This window comes from Elaeis guineensis, chromosome 9 (assembly GCF_000442705.2).
Source record: "Elaeis guineensis isolate ETL-2024a chromosome 9, EG11, whole genome shotgun sequence".
Classification (NCBI taxonomy): Eukaryota; Viridiplantae; Streptophyta; class Magnoliopsida; order Arecales; family Arecaceae; genus Elaeis; species Elaeis guineensis.
This window is the reverse complement of record NC_026001.2, coordinates 39296950-39319760: the sequence shown is the minus strand read 5'-3', so window position 1 is coordinate 39319760 and position 22811 is coordinate 39296950. Positions and strand designations below refer to the sequence as shown.

At 46.2% G+C, this 22811-nt stretch overlaps 1 protein-coding gene across 1 annotated transcript; it reads left to right on the top strand.

Annotated features, from left to right (window-relative positions):
* Positions 1–1904: 1904 nt before the first annotated feature.
* Positions 1905–4870, top strand: LOC105036363 (receptor like protein kinase S.2). The gene has a single exon (XM_010912134.4). It carries the CDS (start codon positions 2332–2334, stop codon positions 4762–4764), a length of 2433 nt encoding a protein of 810 aa, XP_010910436.2. The 5' UTR covers positions 1905–2331; the 3' UTR covers positions 4765–4870.
* The last annotated feature ends 17941 nt before the right edge of the window (positions 4871–22811 follow it).

Sequence of the window (22811 nt, the reverse complement as noted above, 5' to 3'; positions counted from 1 at the left end):
GAGGTGGTGGCTGCGGAGCCACAGTCAAAGCAGGATTCTATTGGGATGCTGCTGCGAAAGGTATAGACGACACCATCGAGGAAATTGTAGGATGCACCACTGTAGAGGATGTAGAGACAGCTTGAGGAGGCTGTGATACCACCTAAAAGGGCGTGAGAAAGGTCTGGACTGCTTGGATCGTGATCGTCAGATGTTGAACTTACTAGAAGAGCTAATCGAATTGGTCGGCCGTGACCGACGTCGGTTGGACCAATTGAACCAGTGGAGGGACGACCGGTTGAACCGATGGAGAAATTTTCGGAGCCAGTGGTTGAACTTGATTGTCAGCTTAGCTGGCCGCCTGTCGGAAAGCATCGGCATTGGAAAGCTGGAAAGATGTCCATCTTAGAGCCATGAATGTGAATGTCGCCCTTCCTCTATCTGTTGCTGCTGAAATTGATCGAGATCGGAGACGGACACCTGATCCTCGTGCGGGGATATTGGTGCTAGAGTCACCTACAAAATAAGTCCCAAACTGGAGGTTATAGCTCCGACAAGAATCCTCCAATGCTTAAGTCAGAAAAAATAGAAACAAAAGAGCAATAATGGGTTCTTTAAGAGGGATTCGATTTGACTTATCTGGATCCTCAGAGTTCTGGTTGTTTATATAAAAGATGTCGGACAGCTAGATTGTTAGCTGTGAGATTGCACGATCCCAAAATTGTCAAATCATTGGACATTCGAAACTGGCGAGACAATCTAGCCCTCAATCGCTCCTGTGAAATCAAGAGAGATGGTTGCACCAAATCTTATCTATTCGAGATAGACAGCTATTGCACACGTTGAAGAGATAAGTCAGCTGAGTAGCTCATACACAGATTAGATCTTAAAGATGCTTCAACTCAGCATGGAGATGGACTCCTCAGCTCATATGGCGGTTAGTAGCTGTGTTGATGATCCGAGAACTTGAAATATCTTATGATGTAGCGTTGATCCGAGATGCTTACGTAACCACCGTAATAATATCAATGAAAATAGAGAAAAGATAGAAAGAATTTAAAGATAAGACAGCCTCTCCATCGTAGTTCTTTGTTGGATCATGCAGTCTTGCTTTGGGATCGAGATCAAGTGAAACCAAGAGAGCGCAAGAGATATAAGATAGATCAACAGTGGTTTCAGCTCCAGAAAGAAAACAAAATGATAAGCAAGAAATTTCAAAAGGGAAGTGGTTTTCTTTAGGATTTTCTTTGTTCTAAAAGAGAAGATGAGATTTTAAGAGAGAGAGAGAATGAAAATCGAGGGGGAAGGTGGTGTTTCTTCTGATCTTTTGTTTTAGAAGAAGGATTGGGTTTTGAGACTGAGGAGGGGAGGGAGGGGGTTGCTGAGGGAGGGGTGGTCTATGTAGCTAAAAGAGTCCCACCTAGCTAGGACTTTGAGGTCCAAAAAAGTTAGAGGAAAAATGAAAGAAAATACAGAAAAATCAATGAAGATAGAGGAAAGATGAAAAATTTTAAGGGTGAGACCTTTTCATGATATTTTTTTCTTTTTTTTTTATTTTATTATCTTTTTATGAGATTGGTGGGAACGGGTTTCTTAGATTTTGATTTTATTTTTTAATGAAAGATATAGAATTTTATGTGAGTTGGTCCCATAAGATTTTGAGATCTTTCGGATATATTTGAGTCTGCATCCCATACCGTCACTGGCATTAAACGTTCCCTTCAATTTACTATCATGATCTACAGCACACAAAAATCATCCAAACTAGAACAACGGAGAATTATGTATTTATATTAGTGATCGCATCCAATGCACCACATAGAATTCTAAACTAGTATTATTATTATTTTATTTCTTTTCTACATTTCCATCCTCGTGCTTCTATCTCATTTAGAGACGCGTTCGACCTTTACAGCTGACACGGCTTCAGCCCAACTCCAGGCCCTAGCGTAAGCCCGCCGTGGCACTCTTAACCAGCCGGCCCATCCCCTATCCTCATCTCATCTGTGACGTCGAGGCAACCATTTCTCTCTTTGCCACAGTTGCACTGGCGATCCGAGGGGGAACAAAAATGACCCACCCCGGACCCTCCTGAAGAACTTTCTTAATTCTTTATTCTTTCTTTTCTTTGTTCATCTGGGTCCTCAATATCAGGGTCTTGTTGGCCCGCCGCTGCCACAAAAGTCAACCACGAGGTATCGGAAATTGGAGGAGAGAATACCAAACGCCTCCAACCTCCTCCCCAAGTTCCCACCCCTTTATCTTCCTCCAGTGCTTTTATATATAAATTTATACTACCTTTTTCTCCCTCCACAAGTCGAGACAAAGAGCTTGGGAAAGAGGCATGCATGCATGATGGCGCTGAACCGCCTCTGCTTCATGTTACCGGCCGACGCGGATGAGATCGAACCTTCTCCGCCCCAATTCTCCGAGCATTACTCGATCAGAAGGATAGGCCAGAGAATTTCCGCGGCCTCTCGCCGCTCCCTCCAGTGGTTCTGCCAGCGGCAGTGGCTCGGCTTCTGCCGATGCTTTCCCGACGACGACCACGACCTCTATGGCGATTCCTCCAGCTTCCAGGACACCCCCGGCATACCTGAATTTCCCTACAAGAAGGTCGGCAGTGGCGGTCCCCGAATTTTCAGCTACGCCGAACTCTATATCGGCTCGAACGGATTCAGCGAGAAGGAGGTCCTCGGCAGCGGCGGGTTCGGCCGCGTGTACCGCGCCGTCCTCCCGAGCGACGGCACCGTGGTCGCGGTCAAGTGCGTCGCCAGCCAGGGCGACCGATTCGAGAAGGCGTTCGCCGCAGAGCTGGTGGCGGTCGCGCAGCTCCGCCACCGCAACCTCGTCCGCCTCCGCGGCTGGTGTGTCCACGACGAGCAGCTTCTCCTCGTCTACGACTACATGCCCAACCGCAGCCTCGACCGCCTCCTCTTCGCTCCCGCCTCCGCAGGGCCGCCGCTCGGTTGGGACCGCCGGCGGCGCATCGTGTCGGGCCTTGCCGCCGCTCTCTTCTACCTCCACGAGCAGCTCGACACCCAGATCATCCACCGCGATGTCAAGACCAGCAACGTGATGCTTGATTCCGAGTACAACGCCCGGCTCGGGGACTTCGGCCTGGCCCGGTGGCTCGAGCACGCCAACGAGCAGCTGGAGGTCTCGATGCGGTCGGTGTCGGTGAACAAGTACCAATTCCGGTTGACAGAGACGAGCCGGATTGGAGGCACGATCGGCTACCTACCCCCGGAGAGCTTCCAGAAACGCGGCATGGCGACGGCCAAGTCCGATGTGTTCAGCTTCGGGATTGTCGTGCTGGAGGTGGCGACCGGGCGGCGGGCCGTCGACCTGACCTACCCTGATGAACAAATTTTCATGCTGGATTGGGTGCGACGCCTGTCGGACGAGGGGAAATTCTTGAACGCCGGAGATGGTAGGCTGCCGGATGGATCCTACTCTCTCGCAGAAATGAAGCGGCTAATCCATCTCGGCCTCCTCTGCTCGCTCCACGACCCCCAAGCCCGGCCGACGATGAAATGGGTGATGGAGACCCTCTCCACCCACTCCTCCGCCCAATTGCCGGCCCTTCCATCTTTCCAATCCCATCCCCAGTACATCTCCCTTTCCTCCTCTTCCACAACAACCACCACCACCATCACTACAACAAACACCAACTCCAACTTCCTCAGCGCTGCCGGCACTACCATGTTCCTCACCGCCGACAATGGCGGTGGCTCCGCAGGTGGCAGCGAGGGCAGACGCTGCTCGAATTCGTTCCCCGACGTGGACACGCCCAGGGAGATCTCCTACAGGGAACTCGTCGCCATCACCAACAATTTCTCCGAGTCCCAGATGGTCGCAGAGCTCGACTTCGGCACCGGCTATCAGGGCTACCTGGAGAACCGCTTCCATGTCCTGGTGAAGAGGCTCGGCATGAAGACATGCCCCGCCCTGCGCGCCCGGTTCTCCAACGAGCTCCACAACCTCGCGAGGCTCCGCCACCGCCACCTCGTCCAGCTCCGCGGCTGGTGCACCGAGCAGGGGGAGATGCTCGTCGTCTACGACTACTCCTCCAGTAGCCTTCTTGGTCACTACCTCTTCCACCACAAGAACTCAGTCCTGGCGTGGCACCACCGCTACAGCATCGTCAAGTCCCTCGCCTCGGCCATCCTTTACTTGCACGAGGAGTGGGACGAGCAGGTGATCCACCGGAACATAACGTCGTCCGCCGTCTTTCTGGATCCGGACATGAATCCCCGGCTCGGGTGCTTCGCCCTCGCGGAGTTCCTGGCACGGAATGCGCACGGCCACCATGTTTCGAGCTCGCCTTCTTCCGCTCGCGGGATCTTCGGGTACATGTCCCCCGAGTACATGGAGTCAGGGGAACCGACGACGATGGCGGACGTGTACAGCTTCGGCGTGGTGGTTCTGGAAGTTGTGAGTGGAATGATGGCGGTTGACTTCCGATCGCCCGAGGTTCTGCTGGTGAAGAAGGTGAGGAGTTTCGAAGCACGAAAGAGGCCTCTGGAAGAGCTGGCGGACCGGAGATTGGACGGGAGGCTAGACCACAGGGAGATGATCAGGCTGGTGACGCTGGGAATGGCTTGCACCCGCTCAAATCCTGAATCGAGGCCCAGCATGAAGCAGATTGTCAGCATATTAGACGGCAATGATGAGCTACTGAAGATGTTGGGCCACAGGAAAGAAGGGAGGGAAGATTGGGAAGGAAGGAATGCCGCTTCTCTGTCCTTGATCAAGAGAATCCAGGCTCTTGGCATACATTGAGGCCTTGAACAACTAAATTTTGATGTGTTTGTGATTCTCTTGTGAAGCAGGGGTCTTGAATTTTTCAGTTTGTCAAGGATTTTTCTGCTGCTGCTGCTTTTTTTTTTTTTGGTTTGTTTCGTTTGGTGTAAATAGAGTTTTGCTACGTAAAATGTAGTTGGTTCACAGTATGATAATCTCGACTTTAGGTTGTCACAATTCTCTGATCTGATCCTAGTGTTTCGAACACCTTTGCCCTTTCTTTGTATTGTGTGTTTCTAAATTTGTTTCTAGATGAAACACTCCAACGTAGAATTCTTAGAAATACATACCGTCAAATACAAGCTTTAAAATGCTTCTAACGAATATGTCAAAGAAGACGATTTAGGACTACGACTTTTACCTACAATTGCGTTCTGACCCATTATAAATATATATTTTTATTCACAATTTGGTAAAGATGATGGCATCATTTACCAAATTAAAAAAAAATGATGGCGTCAAGCTTTGAATTCTTGAAAAATCAGAATATTAAAAGTCAGAAGTTGCAAGGTTGGATAACAAAAGAAAAGGTGCTGATTGTTGTATGTTCCTTTCAGAATGCAACCACCCCCACTAGATTATTAATGTTTCAAAAATAGGATTCTCCTGAGATTTTGGTCATAATGATCAACGTGAGACGCTACCTAAGAGACCGAGTTGAAATTTCTGGAGGTTGTTAGGTGGTCTGGTAATGTACTCTAGCTCATAACATCTTGGAGACTCATGGAAAAATACTAACAGCTCTATTGGACTGAACTCAGAAAATTTTATCATTGCAATAAGCCAGCCTAATCAAAGTTCAAACATAGATTAGCCGAACTAGTAAATAACTAAGCCAAATAATATTAAAGTATATTTGTGGGTGTTGTAGATCCGTACCTCAGCCTTGGCCTAAACAACCTCATCGTCATCGCGCAAATTATAGCTAAGCTATAGGAGATGGTATTTGCTAGATTGGACAGACACGATGATTATTAGTATAATTTGTTGGATTAGCAGCAGGTCTTTTTCCTCAGTCTGATCCCTTCTTACCTCGACGGATGACCTACTTCAAGTCGATCAACTTCAGTTAGTAAGATTCTACAGACTTTAGCAACCTACTAGGTTGGTCATTATCGAGGAAGACCTACTAGGTCGGTCCTTATTGAATTACTACATTTGTCTGCAGACTCTTTCTCTCCAAATCTAGAAGGTCCAGATAAAGTAGAACTCCATTACAATTAGATCTCCTGTAAAAAGAAAGTCCTTCACCGAATCTATCTATCCAACAAATTTGAAACTGCCAGGACTTCAAGTCGAATATGTCTCAAACTCCTCTTCTATAAATTAAAGACTTCAGGACCCTCTAAAGGTACACAATTAATCAACTCCTAATTCTCTCCTCTCATCATTCTCCATCTCCTGACTTGAGGTCGGAGAGTCTACACCAAAGCATCCCCCTGTTGTGGACTTGTTTTGCAGGTGTTCGGGCAAAGTTCCAGTGACGGATTCATCTCAGCTACAATTACTTCAGCATCCGACCATAAGTGGGGAGATCGACAGTAATATTTGGCACTAGAGGAAGGGGCCTCTTTGACTAGTCTCGAGATCCTACTTCGAAGCTAGTCTTGAGGTCCTATTTCGAGAGGAGAGGAAGCTTGTCATCAGTCGCCAATCACCATGAGGATGTGCATGGGGCCTTGAACACATCACAGCATTCCAACGGTCGGCAAGCTAATAACATCCGATCGACCAATGAAATACCACCAGCACAGGAGAATCCTCCGCCCATTTCACCAGCAACACCAGTAGCACCCCCTGCACTGGCTATCTCCCACAACTAATATAATAGCCTCATCCAGTAAGTATAGACTTGTCAGCTGTAGTGTGGGGGATACAACAAAATATGAAGCCTCCCCCCACTACAGAAGATGCACGGCCAGCATGAGGAAGATCGCCAAATTGGCTCCCTCACAGCCCTAGAGCAGGGACAAGTCATCATAATCAACCTTCGAGTCCTCCTCGTCACCATTATAGGTATCTTACCCCTATCTCGAGGAGAGATTCAACCTCAGGCCATGCTTCTCCTCGACACCGACAAACACGAAAAGATGAGATGCAAAAGAAACTTTAAGAAATACAACAATAGCTAGATGCACTTCGAACACCGAAGCAGCTGGAGGATGACTTGGGATTCAACATTGATCTGCCTTTCACTCAGAGGTTGATGGATGAACCCTTTCTGCCTTGATTTAAAATACCTCAAATAGAACCCTACAATGGAACAGCTGACTCGATGGATCATTTGGAGAACTTCTGTACTTTGATACTTTTACAAAGGCCAGCAATGCAACTCTTTGCCAAGCTTTTTCTTCTACTTTAAGGAAAGCACTCATCACTGTACTCCAACCTATAGTTAGGCTCTGTAGATTCATTCCACCAGTTGAGCCAACTCTTTATTGCATACTTCATCAGCAGTCACTGACAGTGACGTAATTCGGATTTCTTAGTCAGTATTAAGCAGAAGGAGAATGAATCTCTTAAAAATTACATAAGCTGGTTTAATGCTGCTACCATGGAGGTGCGAAATCTAGATGAGTCCGTAGTGATGACAGTGTTCAAAGCTGGGCTCCAGTAGAATGACCTCCTTTACTCTTTTAATTTGAATTATCCAAAAGATTTCTTTGAAATATTGATGCAGGCTTAGAATTATTCTTAGGCCAATGAAGCTTGAGATCAGCAAGGAAAAAATCTTGGTCGAGCATCTCATCAAAGTTTTGGACAAGAGAAAAAGAGAGACTCCTGACGAATGCAGCATCAACATCCTAAACCTAAATCTCGTCACTCTAAGACCCCACCTTAAAATAACCGACCTAGATGTCCTGCACCACCTCGCCGATCTAAGTCTTCTCCCTGGAGATTTCATTATTTCAGTTAGTTGAATCCCTCTTGTTCTCAGATCCTAATAAAGATAGGAGGTAAGAAGACTTGCCTCCTCCGAGGAAGATGGTTATCTCGGTATATAAGAGAGATCCGAGGAAATACTGCGAATATCACCATGATCATGAACATGACATCGAAGAATGTTGGCAGCTTTGAGAAGAGATTGAGGCATTAATCCAACGTGGACATCTTCGTCGATATGTCGATGAACAATAAATTTTGAGAAACCCACACGATGGACCTCCTTGATAAGAAAATCCCCACAAAGATCAACCAGTTATGAGGGAGATTTGTATGATCTCTAGGGGAGAGCTCGGTTGACACACCCCAAGTCCTGGCCGAGCTAAAGATAAGGAGGCGAAGAAGCTGAAGGTAGGCAACAAGATCACTTTCTTGAAAGCTGACCTAGATGGAATAAAATATCCCCATGATGACCCTATCATTGTTTCTTTAAATATTGCTAATTATGATGTACATCAGATCTTAGTTGATAATGATAGTTCAGTTGATATTTTATTTTATGATGCTTTTGTTCGTATGAACTTAGATTCTGAACTATTGATAAAAAGGATTACTTCTCTAATCGGATTCTCAGGTACTATGGTCTCAGTGGAAGAACCATCCCATTGATTACTATAGCCGGATGGGCACCAAATAAGTGGTTGCACAAATATACTTCATCGTAAAAAGTCTGTCCATTATATTAGGCCAACCTGGACTCAATGCACTTAAAGCTCTAGTGTCGACCTATCACCTGATGGTGAAATTTTCTACTCTAGAAGGGGTCGGCGAGCTTCGAGGAAATCAACGGCTTGCAAAAGAATGTTATATGATAACCCTATAAGGAGCAGTACCTGTAGAATAGTCGCAGATGAGCTAGAGGTATGGGACAAGAAAACTGAACAAAAGGGACAACCGGTGGACAACCTGATATCAGTACCCATTGATGAAGATCGAATAAAGTGGTCCAAGTTAGCTCAAACTTATGTGAAGAAGATCATTTGCATCTCATCTCTTTTCTATGGGCAAACGTTGATATATTTGCTTGGTTGTCTTTAGATATATCAGGTGTGGATCCAGAGGTCTTGGTACACCGACTCAATATGGACCCAAAGTATTATTCGGTCAGATAGAAGAAATTCCTTTTGCACCTGATCGATAGAAGGCCATATAAAAAAAGATGGACAAACTTTTAAAAGTCAGGTTCATATGAGAAGTATATTACCCAGAGTGACTAGCCAATGTTATCCTCATCCCAAAATCAAATGGAAAATGATGCACATGCATTGACTACACCAATATCAACAAGGTGTATCCTAAAGACAGTTACCCCTTGCCTCGTATTGATCAGCTGGTGGATGTGACATCAAGACATCAGCTCCTTTCATTTATGAATGCATTCACAAGATACAATCAGATCTAGATGGCCCCGAGGATGAGGAGAAAACCTCTTTTATCACTGATCAAGGCCTTTTTTGTTATAGGGTTATGCCATTTGATCTCAAAAATACGAGGGCAACCTACCAATGGCTTATCAATAAAATCTTCAAGGTGCAGATCGAACGAAATATGAAGGTGTACATTGACGACATGCTGGCCAAAAGTTAGATTGCTAAACATCATATCGCCAATCTTGGGAATCGTTCACAGCACTGCGGTAATTTTGGATGAAGCTCAATCCCAGTAAGTGTGCATTCAATGTCACTATTGGCAAATTCTTCGATTTTATGGTGTCTCAGTGGGGGATTAAGGCAAACCCAGAGAAGATTTAAGCTCTTCAGGAAATGAAGCCTCCGAGGATGATTAAAGAAATGTGGCACCTGGCTGATAGGATTACACTTTGAACAGATTCCTTTCTAGGTCGGCTAAAAGGAGCCTACCTTTCTTTAAAGCTCTCAAGCAGGCAAAAAACTTTCAATGATCAGAGGAGTGCCAAGCTGCTTTGAAGATCTGAGAAAATACCTTCGCTCACCTCCACTTCTTAGTAAGCCTGAACCTGGAGAAGCATTATGCTTGTACCTTGCCATTTCTCCCGCTGCAATCAGTTTCATCCTTGTCCACCAAGAAGCCAAGGTACAAAAATGGATCTACCACATTAGCCAGATACTCCATGATGCTGAGACGAGATATATGAAGCTTGAGAAGGTGGCTTATGCTCTTGTATATCATTCAAAAAATTATAATCGTACTTCTAAGCTCATACTATTGCTGTCTCCTGATCAACCCATAAGATCAATACTCCATCGATCAGAGACCTCAGGGTGATTAGCCAAATAGGCCATTGAGCTTGGTGAATTTGACATTAAGTATCTACCTTGACCATCCATCAAAGCTCAGGTATTGACTAATTTCATCCGAGAATGCACTATTCCAAATAAGGAACAGAATGCTGAAGAAATTATCTCATCGATCGATGAATGTTGAATTCTCCATGTAGATGGATCCTTGAACACCACAGGCATGGGAGTAAGATTGATTTTAATCAGCCCAAATGGAGTGGTCGCAGAATATGCTTTACGTTTCGAGTTTTCTGCCTCCAATAATGAAGCTGAATATAAGCACTGGTGACGGGACTAAGGATGGCAAAGGATATAGGAGTGAAACATCTCAAAGTTTATAGCGACTCACAACTCATCGTCGGCCAAGTGCAAGGAGAATATGAAGCTCAAGAGTCGAACATGATGAAGTACTTGCAGAAGGTTAAAGATCTTACCTCTTGCTTTAATACAATAAATATCCTGCAGATACCACAGGCAAAAAATATGTGAACTGACCTACTTTTGAAGCTAGCAACAGTGGATGTGGCCGACCTAAAAAGGATCTCACATCTCGAAACTCTTGAAAAGTCGAGCACTGAGGAGCATGAAGTGATGCAAACTGACCCTGAGCTGAGCTGGATGGATCCCATATGATATTATTTACAAGACGAAATGTTATCTACTGATCGAGATGAAGCTAAGAAGTTGAAATATCTTGCCGTCTAGTATCTCATCTATGACGGAAAGTTGCATAAAAGGTCATTTACCTTACCTTTGCTTCGGTGTCTTCGTCCCTCAGAAGCTGAGTATGCTCTACGAGAAGTTCATGAGGAGATCTGCAGTAGTCACTTGGGGGGCAAGGTCCTTGCTCATAAAGTACTGCGACAGGGGTACTTTTGGCCGACCATTCAGAAAGACACTGCCGACATGGTGAACAGTGTGACCAATGCTAGAGGACTTCAAACATTCAGTGCCAAACTTCTATCCCTTTGGCTCCAATTATAACCCCTTGGCATTTCACTCAATGGAGAATGAACATCCTTAGACCCTTCCCAATGATGACAGTGTAGAAAAATTTTTGATCATCACAATCACTACTTCACCAAGTGGGTGGAAGTGGAAGCACTAGTGACTATCACTTCGACAAAATTTATGATTTCATATGAAAATCAATCATCTATTGATTCGATCTATCATGAGCGATTATCACCAACAATGGATGATAGTTTGATAATCCGAAGTTCAAAAGATTCTGCAATGGATTGGGCATCAACCACAGACTGACTTCTGTAGCTCATCCATAGAGCAATGACGAAGCTAAGGTGATAAATAGGACCTTGCTACAGGGATTGAAAGCTCGGCTCGATCAAATAAAGGGATTATGGGTCAAAGAGCTATACCATATGCTATGGGCATATCGAACGACTCAGTGGCTTCCAACAAGAAAAACCTCCTTCAGGCTGGCCTTCAGCACTGAAACTGTGATACCACTGAGATCGGCTTGCCAGTGCTGCAGTGGAAGAATTTGACATAGACGATAACTCCTTTGGGCTGAGAGCAAATCTAGACTTATTGAAAGAAACGTGTAAGCAGACGCGAATCTAGATGGTTAACTATCAACAGGGGTAGCTTGATATTACAACTCTCGAGTTAAAGGAAAGTCTTTCTGTTGGAAAATATGTCCCAAAAAGCCAATCGTCAAGCAGTTGATGGTTGAGCAACCAAGTATTATAATTAATTTATTAATAAATAAAATATATTTGATATTTTCATCATAAGCTTTCATCTTCTAATGAACTCCATTGTTATGATGAAGTCCTTAGGACTATTTAGATTCGATAAAGAGAGGATTTATCGATTAGTCCTTAAAACTATTCACGACCAAATGATAGGCTGTTAATAAGGATGACAGCTTCTATCGAGCATAGGTCACTGTAGGCCATATGGGTTTGTTGTCCTCTTAACCAAGGAGTGTGGAGACACTGGTATGGCATACAGATGAGATGTAAGGATACATCATCATTGAACGTGACCAACTCCAGAGCATTCTGCTATCGAGAATGTCTCTGATGGGATATAGGTATAAGTGTCCCTTAGACCTGAGATCGCCTCAGTGACTTGCAAGCAACTCACTGTGCTTTAATACTAGACTAACTGAATTTCTAATTCAAAGACAGAAGGTTTTTGGGCACAGTCAAGTACTTACGAAGTCAGAGTGTGATCGAGATGGGATTGATCATTCTAAGAGTTGGAGAAGAATGAGTCACTGTATTTTAATTTAGCAAAACCTTGACCAGGGTAATCCATCAGATGGATTTGATATTTTGAAATATAATGTGGATAACCTGATCAGAGTTGACAGTTGAACTCTGGGGTATCCTATGATTATTTTGGTCAAGAAGATGAATTATATGAAAACTATATCCACATGGGTTCTAAGGATGTTGTTCTACACATTCGACCTATCCGATCGTCGGATACCATTGCTAGATGGTCACTTCGATTGGTACAAAAATTTATTTCTGTGCTACCAGCTTAGTTCGGACCTATGAGGTCACACACATTAGAGTTCACGATCCGATCGGATGGTTGATCAACGATTAAGAATCATTCTAGAGTTAAATAATCAATACGATTGACATTTAACCCAGTGCAAGTGTTGTAGGAGGATCGATTAACAATTCGATTGCTAATTAGCTTAATTTGATTAAGCCAATGGGCTGAGATTAACTCTAATTAAATATGATTTAATTAGATTTGGTTTGAGCTTGATTGGATCAAGTCCAATTGATTTATTGGATAAGCCAAGTGCAAAGAAAAATTAGTCCTAGTTCAACTAGGACTTGGGTCAATCTAATTTCTAATTTAATTAGAAAATTAAATCAGATTTAAATCTAATTTAATTTGATTAAATTAAGTTTTTAATTGGGTTAAAACCTATTTTAATTGAGTTGATCTAATTTTGGTTTGAGAAACCAAATTAAAACAAGTCATAAGATAGAATCCTAGTAAGACTAGGATTCCATCTTGCGCCACATAAGCCTTCCCCACACCCTCTCTCTCTCATTCAATGCCAATCTCCTCTTATTTTATGTGACAAAAGCCCTCTCCTAGGTCTCTCCCACATTCACAAAAGGTTTCTTGTCTTCTTTCTTACATGGAAGGTGGTTTGGATCAAATCAAAGAAGAATAAGTTTGGATTTCGAATTCTATGAGATAGAGTTTTAGAAATCCAAAATTCTTTCAATTTTGCACCGAATTTATCCAATTTTTTTATAAAATTTTTATGACTTTTAGGGTATATATTGTACACCCTTTGCTAGTGGCCCATATATGAAAATAAATAGGAGGTGCTCAAGAGTTGGGCACCCCTTATCTTGCCTGTTTGGATAAGCCTTGACTAGGTATTTGACCTAGACAAGGACTCTATCATATCTCTCTGTATAAAATGAGTTTCTTCATAAAATTTTTGTGAAAGATACAAATTTGAGAGACCTTTGGGCATCCAAAACTAGAGAGAAAAACCTTTGGTCGTGGAGATATAATAGATACAAATAGGGTGTCTAGAGAGAAAAATGAGAAGAAGAAGAGGGTCTTCTTCTAGGGTTGTTGTGTTCATCTCTTTTATTCCTCCATCTTGAGTTTTATGAAGTGTCTAGATCTAAAACTCATCCTCCTACTTTTATCTTTGGGAGAGTCCAAATCAAGAAGAAGAAGGCACCTGATCAACTATTAAAGAAGGATCAGCGCAGTACTAGTATACTGTGCTGATTTCCTAAAGCAGGACTTATGATCGAGATTCGTGGGCTCGTGTGGACGACTCCTAGAGGTCGGATGCATGTGTGGCTTACAACATCATCCTCAAGCCTGGATCAGTAAGGTTAGAATATCTAACTTGCAAGGTAATAGATCTGATCTATTGTTTAATACATACATTAGATGTAGTATAGAAACATGTTGATATGATCAACATGTAGTTCATCCTCTATATATATTTTAATTTTTATTTAATACTATATAATAATCATGTAATAGGATCTTAGATCTAGAAATTTTTAATTTTAAAAAATAAATTTTGATTTATTTTAATCTTTCCTGTCTGATCTTGAAAAAGTTTTAAGATCTAACTCTGAAACCCTAGATCTGGTTCCTTTAATTGGTATCAAAGTCTAGGTTCTTTATTACATGATTATTTATACATGCTTAGATTATTTCTTAGATTAGATCTAATTTATAATCTGATTGTTAAATCTGAAATTAAAATTTTAGATAAATCACGAACTGCAAGGTTGTCCTACTGTAAGGTTTACCCCTTACAGTGCAAAGTTGTCCTAGTTCGTGTAGATCTATCTTTAATCATAAATTTGTTAGATATTATTGGGTATAAAATATCCCCAGTCGAAGTTCGTGACAGGAGTGACCCTCTGAGGATTCTACTGACTTCCGACCTTCGACGACATCTTGCCGAACCTCTCTGGCGGCCGAGCCTCCGCAACACTACCAAGTTCTGCCGACGGATAAGCCCCTACCAGCATCGACCGGATTCTTCACGACGGACGGACTCCGCCCAAGTTTTCACAGTGATTGACCACCTTCTAGAGTTTGCCCGGACTCCTACAGGAGCCAGACTTCATCCCCGACTTCAATTGCAGGTAGACTTCGTCCGGACTCCTACGGGAGCTGGACTTCGCCCCCGACTTCGATTGCAGGTAGACTTCGTCCGGGCTCCTACGGGAGCCAGACTTCGCCCCCGACTTCAATTGCAGGTAGACTTCGCCCGGACTCCTATGGGAGCCGGACTTCGCCCCCGACTTCAATTGAAGGAAGACTTCGCCCGGACTCCTACGGGAGCCGGACTTCGCCCCCGACTTTAATTGCAGGTAGACTTCGCCAGACTCCTACGGGAGTCGGACCTTGTCTCCGACTCCGGCTGCAGGAAGAATTCATCCGGCTCCTACGGGAGCTGGACTTCATCCCGGACTTCAATTGCAGGTAGACTTCCCCGGACTCCTACGGCAGCAGACTTCGCCCCCGACTTCAATTGAAGGAAGACTTCGCCCGGACTCCTACGGGAGCCGGACTTCGCCCCCGACTTTAATTGCAGGAGACTTCACCCGGACTCCTATGGGAGCCGGACCTCATCCCCGACTCTGACTGCAGGAAGACTTCGTCCGGACTCCTATGGGAGCCAGACTCTGAGCTTTACTGCAAGCGACCCACTCTGAGTTTCCACTGCAAACGATCTACTTCAAATTTCTACCACCAGCGGTCTGTGCCGGATTCCCACCGTAAGCCTTCACTCGAGCTTCCATTATGGATGAATTCCTTTCGGATTTCTGTTGCAGACAGGCCTTGGTCGAGACTCCTCGACAAATGATCCCCATCCGGCTTCTACGAGATCGGACTCTGACCGAACTTCTATAAGTGGGCAAATGCTGTGTTCACGGAATCCAGTAGCTGGACCCCTCCGGTGGACGAACCTCTCCAGCACCATCCGACATCCATCGTCGGTCGGCCCTCTGCCAAAGTCTGCGCGACACCGGGCTACGCCTGCGGGAAGCCTCTGACCGAGCTCCTACGGCAAGTGGTCCTCGCCTGCCGCCCTAACGCCCAAGGCACCCAACAGGATTTGCAGCATCTGAGCTCCTCTCAGATGGGTAGCTAGCCACCTCTCCCCGCAAGACACCCCAACCGAACTTCGGCCGACAGGCCTGGCCCCCTGGCAGGCCGCATAATGGCCACGATTCTGCACCACTTCCTGCGATGGATACTGCGCGGTTCCTCCACCCTCTGGCAAGTCGCGATAATGGATGCCACTCCACTCCCCGCAACAGACTCCACGTGGCAGGTCCCGATGATGGCCACATTCCACTCCACTACTCTTGACAACAAACTCCTCCTGACCCCGAGCGACCCACGGCCAGACGGCTACAAACGTCGCTATCAGTCTGTTGCGCCCTCCGCCTATAAAAGGGGGGACCCCAGATACGTTATTCTCTAAGCTCTAATTTCTATCCCAAAACTCTGCTAAAATTTTCGTTCGAGCACTCTATTCTTGTTGGGGCAGAGAACTGACTTGAGCGTCGGAGGGTTTTGCCGAAGCAACCCCAACTCCGGTCTAGACTTCTTTTGCAGGTCCCGGCGGCAACCGTGACTCCCTCGACTCCAGCTTCTCCGATGCAGGGAATTTTTGTACCATCAGGATTGGTGCTAGAGGAAGGCCTGTGTCTTCGCAGTACCCTTGTTCTTAAAGGAGCACTTAACGGGACCGCTCCGATCATCTTTTCCGACGTCCACTCCTCCTTCCCCCACTAGGTTTTCGCCTGATGCCTCCCCGCAAAGCATCCACGTGGCGATCCACGGCCTCTGCGCCAGATCTCAGGCTCAGCCTCACCTCCAGTTTCCCAGCCTCCTCCCCCTCCTCCGCAATGGCGGTTGGCATGGAGCAATTTGACCTACTAGTGCAGCAGGTCAGAGGCCTCATTGAAGCTGTGCAGGCCATGCAACAGCAGCAGTAGCCGCAGGCATTAGTGCGACTGGAGAGAGCGTCACCAGAGCTCCAAAATCCACGGTAGGATGGGCCACTTGGGCCAGCCGCCCCATCTTTTCCGGAAAGACGAATCCAAGGGTGGAGAGCCCTTAGTCAGATTACGATTCCACCTTGAAGATCTCTACCTCCATTCTGCAGAAGACCCTCGAGACCCGTAGTCGAGAGATTTCTGACCGGAGGCTCCAGGAGATGAACCGACGGATCGAAGAACTCCGCCACGCTCCCCCCGCTTATGGTGAGGAATTTGTACGGACCCTTTCTTTTCTCAAATGATCATGCAGGAACCGATCCCCCGAACTTCAAACTCCCTCAATTTGAAAGCTACGACAGGACTTCGGACCCAGTTGACCACTGGAGGCCTTCCGGATAATGATACTGCTTCATGGCATGCCCGACGCCATTCTATGCCAAGCCTTCCCATCCACCTTGAAGGGAGCCGTGAGAAACTGATACTCGTTGCTGAAGTCGGGTACCATCTTTTCCTTTGATCAGATGAGCCACCAGTTTGTGGCTCATTTTGTTAGCAGCCAACGTCCTCGAAAGGGTTTGGAGTCCCTCATCAACATCAAGCAGAGAGAGGGGGAGTCCATTCGGGCCTACATCAACCGTTTCATTATCGCCGCATTGGAGGTCGAAACTTGGACCAATCGGTAGCGATGGCTGCCCTGAAAGGCGGCCTTCAGAAGAACGACCTTTTATTCTCCCTGAAAAAGTACCCTAGGAATTTTGCTGACCTGTTTGCTCGGGCCGAAGGGTACGCCCGAGCGAAAGAAGTCTTCAAAATGAAGGATGAGGAGACCGTGAGAGAGCGACAGGCGGGAGACTCGAGTAAGCCCGCAGTCGAAAAAGGGCGAGAGAAGCTCGACCATATTTCGAACTCCTCTCGGATACAAGCACGTCCAGACTCCTCCCCGAGCATGCAGGCAGGGAAGCCGGAGCATCGGGCTCGGCGGGGCTCTCCCCCAGGAAGATTCCACAGCTATGCCCCCCTCAATGCATCGAAAATCAGGTGCTGATGGAGGTCAGAGAGCAGCTCCAAGGCCAGAGAGGATGCGCACGCACCCCGGAAGCACAATCCTAACAAGTTCTGCCTCTACCATCGGACCACGGCCACGACACGAAGGAATGCATCCAGCTCCGAGATGAAATCGAGGAGCTCATCCGACGAGGTCGACTCGATAGGTTCATTCGGCACTGGCCTGAGGGTAGAGAAGATCGCCAAGGGCCCTGCCCAGCCTGAGCCGCCAAGGAGGGAAGAGCAGTCCGGAGATCGACCTCCAATTGGGATCATCAACTCCATCTCTGGAGGACCTTGATAGGAAGCAGACCTTCCACAGCCCTAGGGTTTGAAAATTTGTAAATGTATTACAACGATCCTGCTTTAAATCAAGATTTCTTTCAGACTTGCACATCTTTCCTTTTTGGCATAGACTTGTAACGATAGGGGACGACCCCATCGGACAACAAAAACAAACCCCAATGTGGACAAGGTCGAAGGCCTGATTATTTGTAGACCAGATGGGGAGAGAGGCCATACAGCGCCCATATGCGCCCCCACAGCTATGTTAGGGACAGGAGGAGAACCTCACCCTAATATGAGCAAGGTCGAAGGCCGGTTATTTGTAGATCGGATGGGGAGAGAGGCCATACAGTACCCATATGCCCCCCACAGCCATGTTAGGGACAGGAGGAGAACCTCGCCCTAACATGAGCAAGGTCGAAGGCCCGATTATTTGTAGATCATATGGGAGGAGAGGCCATACAGCGCCCATATGCGCCCCCACAGCCATGTTAGGGACAGGAGGAGAACCTCGCCCTAACATGAGCAAGGTCGAAGGCCCGATTATTTGTAGATCGGATGGAGGGAGAGGCCATACAGTGCCTATATGCACCCCCACGGCCATGTTAGGAAAGGAGGAGAACCTCGCCCTAACATGAGCAAGGTCGAAGGCTCGATTGTTTGTAGACCGGATGGGGGGAGAGGCTATACAGCGTCCATATGTGCCCCCACAGCCCGTTAGGAACAGAAGGAGACCTCGTCCTAACCAGAGCTGAAACGATCACATCAGAAATAGGGAAAGAACCTCGTCTCGACATCAATTAAGGTCCGCCATTCGAGACCCGAAAGAAAGAAGAAAACCTTCTCGACGATCTTCTACACTACCGCGACTCCGTAAAAAACTAGGGAGAACCCTTGCCTAAAAAAAAAAGAAGAAGAAGAAGGAGGGAAATGTGAAGGAACAGCGGCGGGCTACCCCAACGAAAAATGGAGGCCGAACTACTCTAAAAGCACAAAGGATCTCGTCTCTATGAAGAGGGAGGAAGAGAAAGTAAGATCTACGATCGCAACAAAAGGCAAATCGACACAACGATGGCTAGGAACCTCCAAGCGGCGTCGACACCGAACAATCAAAAATACAAGAAATGCGGTAATGACGACCTGATACAAAGATGAACACGGAACCTTCGAACAATATTGACATCGCACGGGACAAAAATGAAAGAAGTCCGACGCATGATAATTCAACACGACGTACGGGTAAGGTAACAAAAACCTTTTCATTTCATTAGCAAAATGTGTGTTACAGAGCCTAGAAGATCGAAAAAAAAAAAAACAAAAACAACAACGACAACAATAATGGCGACAACAAACAGACAAGCGGTAAAAGAAGACACTTAGAGGGACGAAGGACAAAAAGAGCCCTAAGGGGCCCGGCTTCATCCGACTTCGAACTTTCGACTTCGACCCTCATCAGGGAGTGCCTTAAGCTCTCGACTTCTTCTTCCAATTTCTTCTCTCTCATTAGTATTTTCATATATCTTCGATGAAGCGCTGGCTTTCGTTCTCCGCCTCTCGATGTTCTTTTCTCAGGATCTCAGATTCTGCCTCTGCGTCCTTGACTGCCCGCTGCTCATATACCAGTTAGATCTTCAATTGCTGCAGTTCGGCCTTCCCCTCCCCAAGGGTGATAGATAGCTCTTCTACAGTTCTTCTCAGGGATTGGAGTTCGTCGGGATCCTGAACGGGAGCAAATTGAGCTCCTCCAGCTAGCTGCCTTTGAAGGTGGGCAACCTCGTCGGTCGCCATCCTGAGCTTCCCCTTATAGTCGTCTACTTCCTTGCACCAGCCGGCATGGTATGCGTTATAGCTCGCCTCGGCATCCTGGAGCTGTTGCTGAAGGTCGGAGACCTTCTTCGACCATTCCCGATCACTGTCGGTCTGAGTCAAGAGTCGGGATGAGCTTCCTTCCAATTGGCTAATCCTCTCCTATGCAGCCGACAGCTCCACTCTGAGAGAGCTGATCTTGGCAGCTTGGGCCCAAGATCGATCGCTGGCATGCTTCTTATGTTCCTCGAGCTCCTTCTCGAAGTTCGCTTTCCTCTGACTGTACTCCATGACCCCCTTCACGTGGAGGTTTTGAAAGTAGGTGGCCTCCGCGGTGGCCTCAGAGTGGCTCTCCCTCAACTTGCGAAGTTTGCCCTCCATCTCCTTCGCCTCCTTTTGTTAAATGATGAACTTCCTTCTTCAGACGTTGGATTGTGAACTTTAGCGGAATCTCCTGTGGCAGGGGAAGCACTTCGGTAGGACACTGCCATCGGGAGACAAAAGCATCAAGGCACATCTCATTGCAGAAAGCAAAACAAAAAAAAGGGGAGCAGAGTGGAGAAGCCCTCCAAAAGGAGAAATCCAATTTTATTGATTGAATGTTTCTCAAAGACAAGAGGAAAAAGAAAAATTACAATAAAAAAAAGTACAAAGTCAAGGTCTCAGACCTCTGAAATAGGAGTTGGAGAGCTTGGTGTCCTTGGAAGGGGGGCTGCGGTGGCAGTAGCAGTGGGAGAGGGACCGGCTTCATCTTTAGACGCCTCGCCCAAGAAGCTGAGGTCGAGCTCGAAATCTTCTTGACCACCTTCTCTTGACAGAGCTCGAATCCTTTGATTAATGCTTCTTGGCCGAACTTGACGTTCAGGTCCCTCATCTCCGCAGAGGCCTTGAACTCCTCCACCACTAAAACCCTGACCTCCGAGACCAGGACCGGGATCTGCTCCACCAAATTTGCGACCTCAGCCTCCGCCTTCCTCACCGTCTCCTCCGAGGTCTGCTTTTCTTTCTCCAGGGCCCGCTTTTCTTTCTCCAGGGCCGCTTGGAGGGTGACTACCTCGGCTGCCTTTTCTTTGTAGCGAGCAACTTCGGTCCGACGACTCTCCTCCGCCTGGGTGGCATCCCTCCTCACCCGATTCATCGCCTCGATATTGGCAAGGAGCTGGTGCCCGATCTGCAAGGGCGACTAAGAGATCAGAATGAAGGTTGGGAAGTGTTGCCCAGCTATGCAACCCAAGAGGGGGGGTGAATTGGGTTTTAAAAATTTTAGGCTTAACTAATTACTTGTAAAAATTATATATCAAAAGCTTGATGAATGAGGAGAGAGACTTTAGTTTGAGATTAATTACTTAAAACAAGAATGCAAGGATATAATGGAGAATTAAAGAGAAACAATAAAGCATGCCACAAACACAATGATTTATAGTGGTTCGGTGCCAACCTTGCACCTACATCCACTCCCCAAGCTCCTACTTGAGAATTCCAATCCACTATACTTTGTATTCAACCCGAATACAACCGTCGGAAACTCCGACACTAGCTATCCCAAGCTAGTCCACTTATTTCTCGGGTACAAGCCGACACAATACACTCCGATTTTAGGTTCGGATCAACCTTTCCTTATTTTGGAAACCCTCCAAAACAAAAACAATTACTCACAAGATAAAATCAGTTTAGAGCACAAATAAGTACAAGAATAGCTCCTTAAGTGAGCGAATATAACAATAAATATGCTTTACTCAAATGAAGAAGCCCCTCTTCGATTTCCTCAAAGTGGATGAGAGATGAAGTAAATGCTTGAGGAGTTGGTGAGCTTTGATTGATGGCTTCTTGAAGGCTTTAAATGAGCTCTTGAATGAGGTTGAGAAGTTGGCTTGAGAAACTCTCTCTTGAATGCACTTGAATGCCCTCTTGAATGCTCTTGATTTTCTCTTTTCAAATCACTTGAATGCCTCTTGGATATTTGGATCTCTCTTCTTTTTGTTTTTTACCTTTTGAAACCTTTTATAGCCTTAAGAGACAAGGGAAAACAAACTAGGCAGAAAAAGAGCCGTTAGAGCACAAAAAGGAGCATTAAAAAGCAACCAAATCTGGTCAAAAACTAGCCGTTACAGGCAAATCCCGTCATATGAGTCGACTCATGAGTCGACTCATGCCTTAGGGGTCGACTCATGAGTCGACCTCTGTTGCAAAGTCCAGAGATTTGGTTTCTGGATTTTCTTGGCCCAAAACAGCAGAGGTCGACTCATGAGTCGACTCATGCCTTGTGGGTCGACTCATGAGTCGACTCACAGGTCGTGCCAAGCCAGAAAACCAGCGTGCCATGGCTAATCTTTGCGTGCCAATCAGCTCATAGTTTCATGAGTTGACTCATGAGTCGACTCATGAACTTCAAACCTTCATAACTCCAAAAATATAAGTCCAAAAACCATGAAACTTTCACCAATAGATTACATATCATTTGTTCTACACGATGATGCTATCAAATCAGAGTTTTGATGAAATTATGATTTTGCCCCTGTAGAGCATAAGGTCTTTTTCAAATAAAAAATATTTGTATCCCTTCAAACTGTTTTGTAGTCATCAAAATCAATCTAGGAGCAACAGGAAGCTAATTAAATGAAGGTGCAAAGGGAAAGAGGAAAGTGAATCTGTTTATCTCGAGAAAGGACCCTAGGGAGTCCCAAACCCGCTGTTCGGGATCGGCATGATCAATTCTCTGGACGACTTCGGGCAGGATGCAGCCATCGATCAGTCGCTTTATCAGATCCCTGTCATTAAAGGGATTCTCTCCCGGCTCTCCTTCGGAACCAAGGGACTCTTTGATGGTGGCTCGACGGCTACTCACCCTGTGGGCCACCGACTTCCTTCTCCTCCCTCTCTCAACCCCTGGCACCTCCTCGAAGCAGACCCCCGAAGAGGGAACCTCAGCGGGGGAACTCCTTGAAGAGGCCCGGGGAGCTGGAGGTTCGGCATCTGAAGGAATGTCGACCGCGAGGGCCGCCTGGGCAGGCGTGGCCGAGCTCGTCTCCTCCGTTGTGGTTTTCTTTGCCGATTCGGAGGTTGCGACGCCTTTTCTTTTGTGGGCCTTGAGGCCCCTAGCGAGCATCCGTGCTGCTTCAGTGTCCATTCCTAAAAAAAAAAAAAAATAAGAGATCAGTGATGGGGTGAAAAAGGAAGAAGTGACAAGCAA